The sequence below is a fragment of the Terrapene carolina genome, unplaced genomic scaffold (genome assembly GCF_002925995.2).
Source record: "Terrapene carolina triunguis isolate 2854851 unplaced genomic scaffold, T_m_triunguis-2.0 Scaffold714, whole genome shotgun sequence".
Taxonomy (NCBI): domain Eukaryota; kingdom Metazoa; phylum Chordata; order Testudines; family Emydidae; genus Terrapene; species Terrapene triunguis.
In genome coordinates, this window is record NW_020665065.1 from 22,177,490 (window position 1) to 22,190,549 (window position 13,060).

The 13,060-nt window shown below is 42.4% G+C and overlaps 1 protein-coding gene across 1 annotated transcript in view; it reads left to right on the plus strand.

The window, feature by feature from the left end:
* EIF4G3 (eukaryotic translation initiation factor 4 gamma 3) overlaps positions 1–13,060 on the plus strand; it is a 399,442-nt gene that overhangs the window by 308,697 nt on the left and 77,685 nt on the right. Inside the window, exons 19-22 of the mRNA XM_026659916.2 lie at positions 6,213–6,383; positions 7,938–8,135; positions 10,001–10,147; positions 10,524–10,760. Of these exons, the coding sequence (XP_026515701.1) occupies positions 6,213–6,383; positions 7,938–8,135; positions 10,001–10,147; positions 10,524–10,760 (753 nt within the window). The remainder of the gene's footprint in view (positions 1–6,212; positions 6,384–7,937; positions 8,136–10,000; positions 10,148–10,523; positions 10,761–13,060) is intronic.

Here is a 13,060-nt window from a genome sequence, read left to right on the forward strand (position 1 = left end):
CCCCGCAGCAGCTACCCCCCCACCACGGCAGCTAACCCCGCCCGGGGAGCCCGTCTCCACGGCAGCTAATCCTGCCTCCACGGCAGCTAACCCCGCGTGGGGAGACACCCCCCCACCCCGCGGAAGCTAACTCCACCCGGGGAGCCCCCCCCTGCGGCAGCTAACCCTGCCTGGGGAGACTCCTCCCCACCGTGGAAGCTAACCCCGCCCGGGGAGCCCCCCCCCCGCGGCAGCTAATCCCGCCTGGGGAGCCCGCCCCAGCTCACTTTGGCTCCGCCTCCTCCGCTGAGCACGCCAGCGCCGCTCTAGTTCTCCTCCCCTCACAGGCTTGCAGCAGGGGCTGTGTGCTCAGTGGAGGAGGCAGAGTGGAGGTGATGTGGGGCGGGGAGCGGTTCCCCTGTGCGCCCCCTCCCGTTACTGTGGGCAGCCCTCCCCGAGCGCCCCCCCCGCCCCAGCTCACCTCCACTCCACCTCCTCGCCTGAGCGGGCTTTTAGGCACCCCCAACCACTAGGCGCCCTAGGCAGCCACCTAGTTTGCCTAAATGGTTGCACCGGCCCTGGTGAGTTCCCTGCTGTGCTTCTGACTCACCTGACAAGTCCTTTAGAGTTTTCCCCATCTGTAAGGCAGGTGTTTTGTGAGTTTGTTAGATACTTTTGAGATCCTTGGATGGAAGGTGCTATAGAAGTGTAAAGTGATAGCATTATTATTGAAGGTGCTATATAATTAATTATTATTAATAGTAGTTATTTGTATTTTGGTACCAACAAGGAGTCTCAGGCTTTTTGCTTTTGCTTTTGCTTTTGCAAAAAGCTAGGCCCCCATTGTGTTAGGCACCACAAACACAGACCACAATTCAGTTCCTGCCGCAAAAAGCTTATACTATACTAGAGTATTTTGACTATAAATCATTCCTGGCAGACTACTATTCACTGAGAGGGATTTTAAAAGCCAACCACAAACATTCAGCCAATTTGAAATCAGTTTATTCACAAATATAAATATTATTCTTTTAAAAAACTACTTTTCTGGATTAGCTGCTTTGATCTATTGAAGGTCTGTCCTGTAAACCAAAACGGTTTCAAAAAGACTACACTGGTCTAGTCAATGTCTGCCACTATGGCACCAATGCCCATCAGGCAAAATAATGAATTCTACCTCAGCCATTTAATATACAGTATATACTTGTTCATAAGCCGAATATTTTTGGTAAAAAAGTGACACATCAAAGAGCGGGGGTCGGCCTTTAAACGGGTCTACACCAAAATTTGATGATTTTAAACTCTATGGAATCATTGAATTGAATATCTAATACAGGGATTGGCAACCTTTGGCACGCGGCCCGCCAGGGTAAGCACCCTGGCGGGCCGGGCTGATTTGTTTACCTGCCGCGTCCGCAGGTTTGGCTGATCGCGGCTCCCACTGGCTGCAGTTCGCTGCTCCAGGCCAATGGGGGCGGCAGGAAGCGGCGGCCAGCACATCCCTCAGCCCGCACCGCTTCCCGCTGTGGGAGCCACGATCGGAAGCTGCAGGTAAACAACCCGGCCAAAGGTTGTTTACCCTGGCGGGCCGTGTGCCAAAGGTTGCCAATCCCTGATCTAATACATTGTAGTTTTGTTTACTTGGAGCATCCGAGTAAACAAATGCGAACCAGCTCCCATTGGCTGGGAACGGCGAACCGCGGCCACAGGGAGCTGAGGGGCTCCATGCTCCAAGTAAACAAAACGTCCCGACCCGCCAGCGGCTTACCCTGACGGGCTGGGAGCCAAAGTTTTCCAACCCCTGAAATATAGGGTCGGCTTATGAAAGGGTCATACAGTTTTTGCTATTTTTACCTATCCATTTTGGGAGGTCTGTTTATAAACGAACGGGCTAATGAATGAGTATATACGGTAATAGAAATAAATCACTGCCCTAGGATTAATGTCACCTGCTTTAATAACAAATGCATTGACTTGACATGTTCTTATAGTTCAGTACGGTAACTCCTCACTTAACTTCATCACGGTTAACATTGTTTTGTTGTTACGATGCTGATCAATTAGAGAACATGCTCGCTTAAAGTTGTGCAGTGCTCCCTTATAACGTTGTTTGGCAGTCGCCTGCTTTGTCCACTCCTTCCAGGAAGAGCAGCCCATTGGAGCTAGCTGGTGGGGGCTTGGAACCAGGGTGGGCAGGCAGTCCCCTTATCAGCTCCCTTAAGTGCCCTCTGCCTTGGAGCTGCTCCCGGGAGCCTCCTGCTTGCTGTGCGGGGTGGGGGAAGATAGGTGATAATGTCAGGGTGTCCCTCTCCCCCCGCTCCTGTACCCTTCTCCACAGAGCAGGGTGGGGACACGACAGAGCTCAGGACAGAGGCAGCTGCTGTCTCAACTTGCTGATCCACTTAAAAAGGCCGTGTACTTAGAGTCGGGTCAGCATACTTAAAGGGGCAATGTGTGTGTGTCTCTCTCTCACACATATTGTGTGTGTCTGTCTCTCTCTGCCATGCTGGGTCTCCTCCCTTCATTCGTGCTGCCTTGTAGAGTGCGAGGCTACATTAACAACAGTGTGTTAACCCTTGAGGGCTCAGCCAAGTGCTAGTTCATCATTTAGCAGTAAGGCATTCCCTGGGAAATATTCCACCCTCTGACTCCACCACCTCAACCAAACTTCACAATCATCATAGCTGTGTACAGTATTAAATTGTTTGTTTAAAACTTATACTCTGTGTGTGTGTGTGTGTGTGTGTGTGTGTATAAAAATGTATAGTCTTTTGTCTGGTGAAAAAAAATTCCCTGGAACCTAACATTAATTCTTATGGGGAAATTGGATTCATTTAACATCATTAAGCGAGGAGTTACTGTATGTGTCTATGAGCCCTAAATGTGTCTATAAGCCCTGTATGTGTCTATAAGCCCAAATGTTTTGGGACTTTCCTATTTGATACCTCTTTCCCCATGCTTTACTGGAACAGCTGCAGTTAATGAAGGGTCCCTCAAGCTGGAACTCTGTTGATGTAAAAGAGAGGGGGCTTCTGGCAAGCTGTTTTCCATGAAGGGCCCTCAGTTTAGGAAGAAGCCCAAATCTGTTTACTTTCAGGGCACCCTGCAAACTCTTTTCTTTACTTAAGGCTTTTCTACACATACAGAGCTGCAGCAGAGCCCCGAAGTGCTTACTGAAGACGCTACCTACGCCAAGGGGAAGGTACTCCACCTCCCTGAGAGAGGCAGTAGCTGTATTGACAGGAGAAGCCCTCTCATCAACATAGCACTGTCTACTCCAGGGGCTAGGGAGTTAGAACTACGTCACTCAGTGGTGTGGATTTTCTACACTCCTGAGTGACGAAGTTATACTGACATAAAATCCACACCCCTGAGCAACGTAGTTATACCGAGTGTAGACCAAGCCTTAGCCTTTTGGGAAGGATGAGGCATGATAAGGGCTGGTGTTTATGGCTGAAGCAGATAGTGTTTGGGTTTGATTTTGTGTCTGGTTGGCTGTTTTCTGGTTTTAGTATGAAGGACAGTTTCTGTCTTACGTGGTTGTACATTTGCAAAGGCACTTAGAGCCTTGAATAGGTACTTTGTAATATTGGTTATAAATTGATTAGGTTCTAAGCAGATTTTGTTATATCAAACCAGAGCGAGCATGTTTTGATGAAAATGGGGAGTGAATTTTCAGTAGTCATGGAACTGAAGTGACTGATGGCATGGATTTCAACAAGGCGTAGCGCAAGCAAGTGCTGTATACATTTCCACACAGTTGTGTCTGCCAATACACTGTAATATGGATCTGCTAATCTTGTCAGTGTGATGGATTTACTTGTGCAATTATGTGGCTTTTATAGCGTGCACAAATGGGAACTAGGATGAGACTGTTAGACTCATTTATGTGTGTCCTGGAATTAGATTTGAATGCATGACTTCATACGTGAAAGGCTAGTAGGTTAGTACACAAACCTCTATACCACATAACTCTTTTCAGTGCTTTGTCATGGCTTATGAAGCATGTAAGCGCGTGAGATCATTATCCTGTGACAATATTTGATTCCATTGGCATTATCACTTAATGAAAGCCAAACTAAACTCCAGCAGTGACCATTAGTATATTGTGATTTTTTTTATCAGCAGCAAGCATTTATGCCATCAAAGTGAAGTGTTTAACATTCCTATTATAAGTGCCTATACTCAGGGGTTTTCTAACTCTGCCAAAAATGTGTTTTAGGCTGAAACTTGGCATGCAGGGCATCAGCCCACAAGCATATTTTTTTTCATGTAATCAGTTTAGCCATTTGAATAACTCAGATGATTTTGCTTCAACAATGTGGATTAATCACTTTGTCAAATAGAGATTGGCTTTTGAAGTGTCCAAAATTTTATGTAAAAGTTGTGTACAGCACAGAAAAGGTGTCAAATATGTTTTGTTAACAAGTGTTAAAGGACTGTTCGTTGACAAAACATGTAACTTAATACTGAGTAATCAGGCATTGCTATCAGAGATATGAGAGTTAGTGCACCATTCAGTACATTTAGTATTTAAACAAGAGTCCAAAGATTACTCTGGTGAGGCGTGTGTGTTATACCCTTTTCCAATACAAATGTTCTTTCTCTACTGTACCATCAGCATTGTTCATGTGTGGTTTTGAATGGGGTAAACTGTCCTACGCTGTGTACTCTGTGGGAGGTGGTGAGTGCCATCTTTCAAAAGAAAAGTTTACATTCCTCCAGCAGTGAAGTTTAGAGATAATTTGAATCACATCAGTTTTGATTACTCAGCCTCAGGTGAATTGACCCTCTTTTCTATGTGCAACTCAAAAATAGCTTTGTTGTTTAAAATCAAATTCAGTTGAAACATCAATAATAGGCTAGCAGTTTTACCAAAAACCTAACTTACTAGCCTGAGCTTGCATGTTTAAAATAGACAGGAAGATGCTGCTTAGTCCTAGAACAGTGGTTCCCAACCTTTGAACCCCTTTCAGTAAAATGTCAAGTCTCGCAAACCCCCTCCTAAAAATGAATATTTCCAGGGATTTTCTCGTTTACCTGAGTATAAATTATAAAAGCAGTGATCTTGGAAATATAAAATTTGTTTTTATGACATGCTTATTACACACTGTTTATTATTAAGTGTCCCTGGCCTCTGTTTGCCAGAATCTGGGAATGAGCGAATGGGGATGGATCATTTGATGATTACCTGATCTGTTCATTCCCTCTGGGGCACCTGGCACTGGCCACTGTCGGAAGACAGGATACTGGGCTAGATGGACCCTTGGTCTGACCCAGTAGGGCCATTCTTATGTTCTTATTTATCATTACAGTATTTTTATTACATTATGAAAATGGCAACACTCTTCCAAGATCTCACTTTCGTAGCTTGTATCACTTTGAATAAGCCTATTATAAGACAAGGCTCCTATGTTTCATCAAGGAATATGAGATGTGAAACAGCATGAAGGTATTTAAGAAGCCAACTCAAAGAGTTCCTCCTACAGAAGCATTCAGGTCTTGAGCAGTCCAGGCAAACAACGCACGTTACAATAAAGCTTAAACGTGTTCGTCATAATAATTTTAAAAACAATACTAGGTGCCTATTTAATTTTAAAAACAGCAAAAAATAGCCACCTCCCTTTCCATTTCTTATAAGGAGTCTTGAAGTTTAAATCTCCTCAGTGTGATAGATATGCTTGCTTTGATCCTCTTAGCTCTTGGAAGTCTGCTGCTGCTGACCCCGTGCTGCCCGGGGTCCCTAGGGACAGCTCTGTCCACCATTAGGGAATTTTTTTCCGAGAACCCCCTGTAACATTTCGTGAACCCCCAGGGGTTCACAAACCCCAGTTTGGGAACCACTGTCCTAGGACATGCTTTTATTGTGACCTCCTATCTTAATAGTCTCTATTTTTCAAAACTTTCTGTTGTACACTGGGAATCAGTTCCACAGATCTTAAGCAGTGTGGTGGGATAGAAGAGGTTCTGACTGATAGGTAGCAGTCATCCTATTTCAGTTGTGATGATGGCTGACAGAGGGAAGAGTGTCTTCTGTTTGTCCCTTTAATCTGCATTGCACAGATTCCAAGCTGGGGTCTAGACCAGTTTATTGTCTGAGAGGAATTCATAAAAGTAGTAGGGTGAATTGTTGATTGATTGTATTGTCACCCACAGCTATTACTTGAGTACTGGTGTATGTATTGTGAGCAGTGAGTATTAAAGGGGATACAATAAGGAATTTTTTGTCCTAGTTGTTGAATGTTGGACCAAGAAGATCACAGCCAAGCCAGAGGAGGGAGCCCAGGAAGATCATCACTGTATGTGTGAAAGAAGATGTACACCTGAAGAAAGCAGAAAATGCCTGGAAGCCAAGCCTGAAAAGAGACAGCCAGGCTGAGGACCCAGAAAATATAAAAACCCAGGTGAGAACAGTCTCGATACACTTTGTGAATGCCAATGAATTTCTGGGGTGGTCTTACACACGGCTAATTGAATCCTCAATAGACACTAACATTTCATTCTATTAACACTGGAAAAATTGTAGTTTCTTCTTGCTGTTGTGATACTCTTGTCCTTGCTGTTGTACTGGACAATAACCCTCGCAGCACTGAGGTCCAGTTTGAGTCACAGTTCTGATCTGACTTTTTGTTGTTGTTGTTTTTACTCTTATTCAGAGTTAAAATTGGGTCACTTGAAGACAGGAAATACCAGACAACCTACTACGTCTCTACCAGAATTATTTTTATGCAGCTATTCTACTTGAATATTTCTGCCTTCACTTTAAAAACAAACAACCTCAAACTTTCAATATAACGCAAAACTTCCTTTTCATCCCCTTGTAGAATGTATTTCTGTACTGAGCCTGAGCGGCACTAAGGTTCTTCTATAGATTTCCCTCTTGCAAAGTCCTGCCCATGCCAACACTGCTATATCTCAAACTTTCTCTCTAGGTTTCTCTCCCTCCGCTCTTTCATGGGATAACCACTGAAGGTGCAGATATTTGCTTGGTGGTACAATTTTTGATCTGAGACATGGGAGGATAAGCTGGAATATTTTTGAAGTACAGTGGAATTTTGTTCCAGTTGCCAAATATAAGCTTGTTGACCAAATGAATATAGAATTATCTGTCCTAGAGTAAATATAGTAAAAGCTTGTTACCGCTATCGATGAAAAAAAAAAAAGCTTCAAGTTAAGTTTAACTATAGAACATAAATGACTGCTTCTAAAGTTATCCCAGATAAAAAAAATTCAAGTGCCCAAGTCCTATTTTCAAAAGTGACTTAGGCATTTAGGAGCCTGTGTCACTAAAAGTCAATGAGACTTTGGTTCCTAACTGCCTACATTACTTTTGAATCACATAGGCACTTTAGAAAGGGTTGCCCCCTTCCTCTATTGCTGTTAATCTATAGATGAGTTAGTATTAAAGGTGAACTGAAACGCTTTCTACCTTAGAAAACTGAGAGAGGTGCATTTTCCTGCACTTCCTGGTCCTTTAGATATAAGTGAAGTTATCAACTGTTACAGGAGAGACCCACAAAATCCATCTTGTGGGTAAGTGGCAGCAGAACTGACTTTCAAGTATTTTGTTATAAAATGTACAGTGGAGCCTGCCTCTACTGGAATGGGGATATAGTGAAATTCTGTTAATTGTCAAGTACAGTGAAAATCACTCATAGTTTCAAAGCACCACAGATTGCAATTCAAATAATAGTGAACCTCTCTTTGTGAGTAATAATTAATGCAATTTTAACACGGAGTAGATAGGACTGTACTTAAGGACTTGTCTGGGGGTTTCACTGTATGTATTACTGATCAGTTCTGGATATACATTCTATTAGTGACTTGGCATCTGAAAAACTCCTTTTAAAAGCTTTTCTGTTCACCTTTAAAATGCATACCAGTTCATTATTCAGATCACCTCCTATAATCTTGCTGTGTTTGTGCTCTGCACTTACTGTTTTTACTGACATGTTTAGGAGCTGTTCCGCAAGGTACGAAGTATCTTAAACAAATTGACACCACAGATGTTCAATCAGCTAATGAAGCAAGTAACAGACCTGACTGTAGACACAGAAGAGAGGCTGAAAGGAGTCATTGACCTGGTCTTTGAGAAAGCCATCGATGAGCCCAGCTTCTCGGTGGCTTATGCAAATATGTGTAGATGTCTTGTAACGGTAAGAGTAGCAAAAGTCAAACAGAAGTTTCCTGTGGGTAAGTTCTCCCCTTGCTGCACATCATTCCCATGGACTAAAATGGGAATAATGTAAACACATCCAGGGCAGAATTATACCCCTTAGTATTTGTTATTGAACTTCTTAGTGTATCTGAGAAAATCTTATATTACAAAATTGTGTTTACATGTATACATTGGCCACACATGCACCCAGAAAACCCAGAGTGAAATTGACTAGGAGTGATGCTAAAATGATGTCCAGATTTGTAGCTACAGGTTGCTGAGCACTTTTGAAAATTTTGTGATTAAATTGCAGTTTAGCCCTAAAAGTACCTCCATAAAAACAGGATTCCAGATTCAAGTTGTGTCACTGATTTCCAGAGCAAATGTGTTCAGTTTGCAAGTAGAAAGCTGAGGCAATTCCTAAATTCCAGCCCCACAAACTGACCCTGGGCTCTGACAATCAATCCACTCTTTTTGTCTTGAGTCTCATTATCACTGATGGTTTTGTATTCTCAACTGTGTTCTCAGTTACACTTATAGTGGCTTTTTGCAGTGTTTATGATGTATTATGTAAAAGCATATTTACACACCTTTTTAAAGCTGGTTATTTATTTGATAGAGAGAAGGCTTTGATGTGTATTATGTAAATCTGTATCGAGGCACATTTTAAACTAATAAATAGGTATCCTGACTCATTACTGCAGTGACTCTCATGAAAACAGATACACAGGTCATCAATGTGATACTTCATAACTACTCCAGTAGTGATTCAGTAGCAGAATGGTGCAAATGCCATCTTGAAATGGACATGCAGATTAAAGAACTATTACTGATCTACGATAGAATGTAATGCCTTTTTTGGAATTGACATCATCAAATCCAGAGTTCATTCCAGGCCACAGGCTTGTGCCCTGGCCACACAATTCCAATTCTACATAAAACTTGAGTGATTTTTATCCTAATGGTGCACCATGACAAACAATACAGTCAAGGATCGCTGGCCATGCTATTGGCAGTAAAAGTGAGATTTTCCTTATGTTAAGCATCAGTCACACTACTAGTGTCAGTCATTAGACCTGTTACAGCATCTAACACAATAGGTACTTTAAAAATGCAGAAAGGAAAAATGGAGATTGAGGGTGGAGAAAAGAGGGGTAGAAGTAGAGAAGAGGGGGGAAAACAGAGAAGGAGAGGTAGTGATGGAGAAAACTAATCCTACCAGAAATAGCACCTCTTGTCACTCAGAGACAAGAAGCACTGCCTCCAGAAAAGCCATTTCAGGCATCAGAAAGTTTCAGGCAAGATAGGGGAGGGTCGAATCACCAAACTTAAGGTAAGAAACATTTATCCGTAAAATGTGCCCCAGAGTGGCACATTTCTGAAATGAACCCTAAAAATCATGGACCTGATAAGATTTAGCTACAGTGTACGTACTGTTACATAGGCGATACATACAGACTGCTCTGTGAATGTTTATTAACAATAATATATATTGTTGTGGCATAGCTCTGGAATCTGAAATGCATAATAAAAATTTGTATTTTAAAATGTTCTTATTTTAAAAAATCATGAATCTTAAACAGGATTCTTTGTAGGGAAACCATAATCTACTTCTAGGCTAAGATGTTGTCAGACAAGGTTTAGTATGGAGAAAATTTTCATATCTGAATTCTGAAACTCATAAAAATATGGTTGTCTAATGAAAACACTGGCAAGATGCTTAACTGTAGTAGCCTTGCAAGCTCTTCTATTACTGTTTATTAAAATATGTAATAAAATGTAACTGATAGTGATTAGATCAGATCCTTTGTATGGCAAGGTTTAACCGTGCTTTTCCCTGTGTTTTTCTTCCATTGGATACAGCTGAAAGTACCTATGGCAGACAAGCCTGGGAGCACAGTAAATTTCCGCAAGTTGCTACTGAATCGTTGCCAGAAGGAATTTGAAAAAGACAAAGCCGATGATGATGTCTTTGAGAAGAAGCAAAAAGAGCTCGAAGCTGCTACCACTGTGAGTTTCTTCATAAAATCTCAGTGATCTTTGATAGTCGAATCATAGAAGATTAGGGTTGGAAGGGACCTCAGGAGGTCGTCTAGTCCAACCCCCTGCTCAAAGCAGGACCAATCCCCAACTAAATCATCCCAGGCAAGGCAATCTTGAAGGACTGCTATGGATGCTTTGGAAAATTTTGATTTCTTGTGTTGCTGTGGTTGGGTTTAATAACAAAAGCTGTTTGCATTAACTGAAGCCCTTGTGATTATATGTTTTAGTTTTGGGAGTAAGAGGGTGGGGATGTGAACAGCAGTAACTCTAGCTTTTCAGAAGCGTGTGCTACAGTGTGGTTTCCATGTGCATGCTTTCTAGAATTCCCCTTTCTGTTCTACAGCCAGAGGAGAAGACACGGCTCCATGAGGAGCTGGAAGAGGCCAAGGACAAGGCTCGACGGAGATCCATCGGAAACATCAAATTCATTGGTGAACTCTTCAAACTGAAAATGCTGACAGAGGCCATCATGCATGACTGTGTGGTGAAGCTGCTTAAGAACCACGATGAAGAGTCCCTGGAGTGCCTTTGCCGCCTGCTCACCACCATCGGCAAGGACTTGGACTTTGAGAAAGCAAAGGTAAAGAAGAGACTGAGTGACAGTGGCTGAACAGGGATGCAAAAGTGGGGGCTCGGTGCTTTCAGTTGCCGTTGTTTTCTCTAGGAATTTCTGTCATGTTCTATTAAATCAGATGCTGAGAATGTTTCATCCCCACCCTGTCTCATTGCCTTCCCACCCCTTTCCAAAATATTATGTACAGTTGGCTACATTAAGCACTAGCTGAAATATTTTAATTCCTTTTGCTGTTTCCAAGTAATTCACCCAGCTACACAACCTAAAAAGTATTTGACATACATAATATCTTCCTTTTACACATGGAATCTTAATCTGTCAACCGCAGTCCCCAAAGCCTTAAAATGTATTCCAGTTTCTTTGCTCTTTGGGGATTGTGTTACATATGGAAAAACATCATCAAATGAATTATTCATGGTAACATCTGCAAGGCACGTTGACTGATCTAAACTTCCTCATTATCAAAGCAATCACAGGATGAGACAAGTCTTCTGATTGTATTGTTTTCTCTGAAAATTCACCTTGTGTTATGTTGTGTTGTGATCACAAGCTGTATTGTGATGAGGCAGATGTTTCACGCTGCACTGCTGATTTTCCTTCCCCTATTTTTCCAGTAGATGTAAGTGTAATTTACTGCATTACACATTAGATTAACTCAATCCTATTGGCATTAGCCATCTGCTTCTATTTCACACAAGCCAGGCAAGGGATGAAGACGTATTCAGATTTGCCTGCCAGAACTCAATCAGACACAACTCTGGAAACTGAGCTAATTGTTTTCAGCTGCTCTTAGAAGGGAGTTTCCTTGCAGTTTGGTGGATTGCAGGGATCACAATGGAAACCAATCCTAATCCTTACAGTGATCCCTCAGTGGATTGCTGTTTATTTGGGGGACCGTGTGCTGAGCCTAGCGACTTGCTAGGCAAGGCTGAGAGCTTCTTAACAAGGCTTTGAGCTCTTAGCCCTTTATCACCCATTAAGCCTTAACCAGGGTCGGGGCTACTCAGGAAGACCCGGGCTTTAAAAAGCCTGCTCCTAAGTGACCAGAGGAGCTAGTGAACAGGAGCGGATAACGGGAGTTTTGAGAGGGAGTTGAGAGGGAGGAGTGTGAGGGGGACTAGATACACTTAACATTCTTTAAAGTTAAAGCCAAAAATACCCCAATAAAAAACAAAAGCACAGCAAAGGAACGAGCTTCAGGAGGAGGTTAATGAAACAGAAATTAAAAGGTACAACAGTGAGGCCACTGGACGATCGAGATGCTGAAGGAGATAAAGCCATTGCGGAGAAACTAAATGAATTTTTCCTCAGCCATGAATTCATCCTCAGCCGTGAAGTCCGATGCAATGAATTCATTTAATTTCTCCGCAATGGCTTTATCGCCTTTGAGTGCTCCATTAGCATCTCGATCATCCAGTGGCCCCACTGGTTGTTTAGCAGGCTTCCTGCTTCTGGTGTACTTAAAAAAAATTGCTATTACTTTTTGAGTCTTTGGCTAGCTGTTCTTCAAATTCTTTTTTGGCCTTCCTAATGATATTTTTAGACTTCATTTGCCAGAGTTTATGTTCCTTTCTATTTTCCTCACTTTTTAAAGGATGCCTTTTTGCCTCTCACTGCTTCTTTTACTTTGTTGTTTAGCCACGATGGCACTTTTTTGGTTCTCTTACTATGTTTTATAATTTGGGGTATACATTTAAGTTGAGCCTCTATTATGGTGTCTTTAAAAAGTTTCCATGCAGCTTGCAGGGATTTCACTTTTGGCACCGTACCTTTTAATTTCTGTTTCACTAACCTCCTCATTTTTGTGTAGTTCCCCTTTCTGAAATTAAATGCTACAGTGTTGGGCTGCTGTGGTGTTTTCCCTGCCACAGGGATGTTAAATTTAATTATATTATGGTCACTGTTACCAAGCAGTCCAGCTATATTCACCTCTTGGACCAGATCCTGTGCTCCACTTATTGCCTCTCCTCTTGTGGGTTCCAGGATTAGCTACTCCAAGAAGCAGTCATTTAAGGTGTCAAGAAACTTTATCGCTGCATCCCGTCCTGAGGTGACATGTACCCAGTCAATATGGGGCTAGTTGAAATCCCCCATTATTATTACTGAGTTTTTAATTTTAATAGCCTCTCTAAACTCCCTGAGCATTTCACAGTCACTATCACCATCGTGGTCAGGTGGTTGGTAATATATCCCTACTGCTATATTCTTATCAGAAGAAGAAAGTACAATTACTTACCGTACAGTAACGGTGGCTCTTTGAGATGTTGTAGTCAGTGTGGATCCCATGACTCACCCTTCATCCCCGC